The sequence below is a fragment of the Centruroides vittatus genome, unplaced genomic scaffold, assembly GCF_030686945.1.
Source record: "Centruroides vittatus isolate TY-2023 unplaced genomic scaffold, ASM3068694v2 contig_723, whole genome shotgun sequence".
Classification (NCBI taxonomy): domain Eukaryota; kingdom Metazoa; phylum Arthropoda; class Arachnida; order Scorpiones; family Buthidae; genus Centruroides; species Centruroides vittatus.
This window is the reverse complement of record NW_027122461.1, coordinates 621,809-626,124: the sequence shown is the minus strand read 5'-3', so window position 1 is coordinate 626,124 and position 4,316 is coordinate 621,809. Positions and strand designations below refer to the sequence as shown.

Here is a 4,316-nt window from a genome sequence, read left to right as displayed (position 1 = left end):
CTTTTGCAAAAGAAGTTTAGCGCAAAAACAAATTTTAGTGACTGTTTTTTCTATTTTGAACCTATTGTCACCAGTAGAAAAAAGAGATAGCATAGCTGAAATAAATGAAACCGAAAAGGTAGAAAATTGAACGTAGACCTATTCTATTGCACTAAACAGCTCTATCAATTTATCACAGATTTTTACCTATCAAATTTTAATTGAATAATATTAAATTTCAGACTCATGAGTCACGTCATATTTGCATAAACTACCAAATCAAAAACTGCACATTCTTTCCTTAATTATGTAAATAGACTTTGATTAAAATCAATGCAGTTTAATCGAATTTCATACTTCATTTTCAGACCATGTAATACTTCGCTTGCATTCTTAACATTCAATTTACATTTTACTACGCATTTATAAAACTAAAGAAGTCGGAAAATGATCAGTAACACAGTGAATCACTCTGTTGATTGTTTCTGTTTGTTATGTAGAGTTACAAAAAATAGAAATATTCTTTTGATTTTTGGTGTGTATCTACCTTTGAAATACGAAAAGACTAACTTCATGTATAAGGTATATCAGAATTTTATAAAAATTTTATTCATTTATTGTAATATCAATATTCTTTTGTTTATTTTGTTACAAGGCGAAGCACGATTTAAATTCACAGGGGGGATCGATCGTCTTTTTGGTGAAGATTTTGCTCTTTATTGTATTGTAATCTTTTCTTTTACTCTTTTCGTTTACTTACAATTTGAAATAATTCTGAGTGAAAATACCAGAATCCATTCGAGTCTAACTGTAGAGAAGTGCAAGATATACTTGGATAATTTTACAGAAAATTCCGCATTCATTCATTACAAATTAAGTAAATTTGCCATTCTGATTCTGATATGCTTCTACGTGATTTTATTTACAGTTACCACGATAATGTTTGGATCTATTGTAAATAAAGAGAATGCGCATAAACTTGTGTTTCATTTAATTTTAACTCAGTGGGAAATAATTTACGGTCTTGGATTCTTAATTATATCTCTCCTGTATATCTTAGATGTAGACATCACACTACATGGAAACATGTCCTCGTTGTGTGAAAGGATGGAAAATGCCATAGAGGATGGCAAACCATTAGATTTTCGCTTTGTAATTCAGAAACATGCCCAATATTGCGAAATTCTTCTAAATATAAATGATATGATTAACCCAATGTTAGCTGTTTATTACCTGTTTCACTTGACAATAACAACAATATCCTTCTACATTGGCATACACGGAGAGGGATTGAAAATCGTAAAATATGCATGCATGTATGTTGGAGTCGCCAGTAACATTGTTTTCGCTTCTTCAGTTCTCTTGACAACAGAGATACCAAAAACCGTAAGTTTCTATTTTTTATTACATACTTTTGGGATCCAAATGTTTATCTATATTTACCTTAGGTGTGCTAATGGTTTTTCTATTTTTAAAAAAATCTTTTTGTATTTATCATAATAATTAATCTACATATATTATATTATTGAAAATTTATTCGCAAAGAATTTTTTCATGATTTTTATAAGGAATTATTTGCAGAATTTATCGCAGAATTTCGCAGAATTTATCGTTTAGGGTAGATGTGCCAGTTTTGGCCAGTGTACCAGTTCTAGCCAGAAAACAAATTTAACTTAAAAATATAATTACCACATATTCCATCCTGTCCAATGAAACGAACTTTTATTGTTAATTGTTCATACAGTTAACAATAAAAGTTTGTTTCATTTGTGATTGTATTTTTAAGTTAAATTTGTTTTCTGGCCAGAACTGGTACTACACTGGCCAAAACTGGTACGTCTACCCTCTACAATAAGGAGTTAAAATATATATATTATTTTTATCTTGAGGAAACTGTGTTTTATGTTTTCTTTGTTGCGAAGACCAATGACAGTAGATTTAAAACACTGGGCAAATTTTCATCCTTTATTCGGTTGGAACGCTTTTTACATCGCGCGTTTCGGCCGATAAGCGTTACAACCGAATAAAAAATGAAAATTTGCCCAGTGTTTTAAATCTACTGTCACTGCATTGTGTCTTTGCAAGAAAAAAATATATATTTTATTATCATTAAAGTATTTCTACAATATTTGCCATACAATTAAATTACAATATTTATATTACCTTACTGTTTTGTGGCACTAACAGGGTGTTTTTAACAAGCTTTCTATGTGGTTGGTTACACTCACAATGAAGTTAGATGGAGATGAAGGGCAATAACTTCAACATATATTTGGACGGGCCAGTTTTGGAAAACTTTGTGAGGTATTTCTTGATCCATGTCATCTACAGCAGTTGGATACCACGTTCGGCACTTGGCTAACTCTTCCTGATATAATTTATAATAGAAAATTCTGAATTATTATAATAATTCCTCTCTTTATATAATAGATCATCCAATTCTATCTCCGTGTACTTATCTAAATATAATTTCTTAATATTATGAGTAAATTTACTTTTATTACCTAATGTTAATTTCGAAATTAAATTTTATGCAATTTATCTCTTAGCTGCAATAAAAATGTGTTGTCTTTAACCAGAGTTAAGTACAGGTATGTATATCTCGATGACGAGGATACGATTCGAGAAATATTTCATTAAATACAATATTTAAGTGAATATAATAGTGTACAAAGACTAACGCTGCAAAAGATTGTCTACTGCTTACATAAGCTATGTGGAATCCATTCGTTATATCATATTTACAGCTGGGTTTTATGTAATATCGTTAGTAAAATTGACTCGTTATCAGCTTTCTGCAGTGTAACAGGATTGCTTGGCTCACCCCTATGAAAATTAATGTTTTGAGATACTTTCATTTCGAGTTATAGTCAATATCACGACTGAAAAAATTGTTGCGTATAATCGACGCTTGGATGTATTAAATCGTTTCGAGTAAATTTAGAATAATTAAAACTACACTGTTATCCACGAAAAACACTGTTGAATAGTACAGAACGTGATCATTTACATTTGTCGTTTTAACTTTATTAAATACCTGTAAAGTTTGATTCAATATGAAAACTGGTTTTTGAGAAGATCATTAATAAAAATATTTAGCTCTGTTCACGAAAAATATGTTGTTATATTAAAATTTCGCGAAATTTTCTTAATTCATTTATGAATCTATGAATCAAAGAAAAAATTATTTCTATTTTTAGATGCATCGATTTCGTGTACAACTTGAATTACTTTTTTTTCGTCCGAAAAGTGTCAATGATCAATTAATAGTAATTATCAATTATCCTATATTATAATAATAGTAACGTCTGTGTCATTACGTTTCCTCATACAGGCTATATTTAATATATAATAATAACTGCAAGAGTGTTTTTATATCAATTACAGATAATTTCCTACAGAAAAAGACTAGGAAAATGTCCTCCGGGTATCACTGTGGGTGGAATATTTACAATAACTCGTAAAAGTATACCCAAGGTAAGAAGACCGTACTCATTTTTATATAATAAAATTCTTTATTGTATATGATGTAAGTAAACTTTAATTTAAAATCTGTGTATGAAATGAAATTAATAACTTTTGGGTATTTTTTCAGATTATGCAATCGATGCAGTCTTATTTTTCTAGTTTAATGAGCATTAAGAACGGGAAGGATGCGTGCGACGGTGTGTTAAAGCAATTTTCAATATAAATTCAAAACTTTGCTGCTAGCGGTGCAGTTGTTCATAAAAGACTAAATTCAATATACTAACTATTAAAATATTATCACATGAATTTATTTGTTCTTTAGTTCTGTTTCAAAGAATTAAATTAATTAAGACGACTTTAACTAGTGTATTAATAGACATGGTAGGATTCAAACGTTTGCATACTTAACCTGCAGTTTCTTACTTTAAATAGTTTGAAATGTCGATTGACCAAGGGCATCTAATTGATCTTCGTGTGGTACGACGATAGATTTTGCTCATCGCAGATACTACTTTGAAACCATTGCTGTAAGCGAATAGATTGCAACCACCTTTAATGCTTCCGGCCATGCTGCTTTTTTCATTTGATGACTGAAAATGACCTTACATATGTTTGGTCAGAGGAAAGTGATAAAATTGGCAAGTTGCATCGTCAGATACATTGGCGAGATGTGGAAACAGATTAGTGCCATTTCTCACAAGATACTCTGTGATCGTTATGAAGAAATGGACAGGCGTGCTGACATATAAACGGCATCTCTGTCCACTCTTTACCTATCTGAACAGTTTACGTCTTTTTCAAGAATCCTTTATCAGAAACGGCTTGAAATTTTAATTTTGTTTTCTTACTTAGTATTAATTAAGTTTCAA

The 4,316-nt window shown here is 30.3% G+C and overlaps 1 protein-coding gene across 1 annotated transcript; it reads left to right on the top strand.

Moving 5' to 3' along the window:
* Positions 1-538: 538 nt before the first annotated feature.
* LOC136980754 (uncharacterized) lies at positions 539-3,670 on the top strand. The gene is made up of 5 exons (XM_067276947.1): positions 539-561; positions 1,040-1,365; positions 3,180-3,248; positions 3,367-3,456; positions 3,575-3,670. The coding sequence occupies exons 2-5, from the start codon at positions 1,066-1,068 to the stop codon at positions 3,668-3,670; spliced, it is 555 nt and encodes a 184-aa protein (XP_067133048.1). The 5' UTR covers positions 539-561; positions 1,040-1,065.
* The last annotated feature ends 646 nt before the right edge of the window (positions 3,671-4,316 follow it).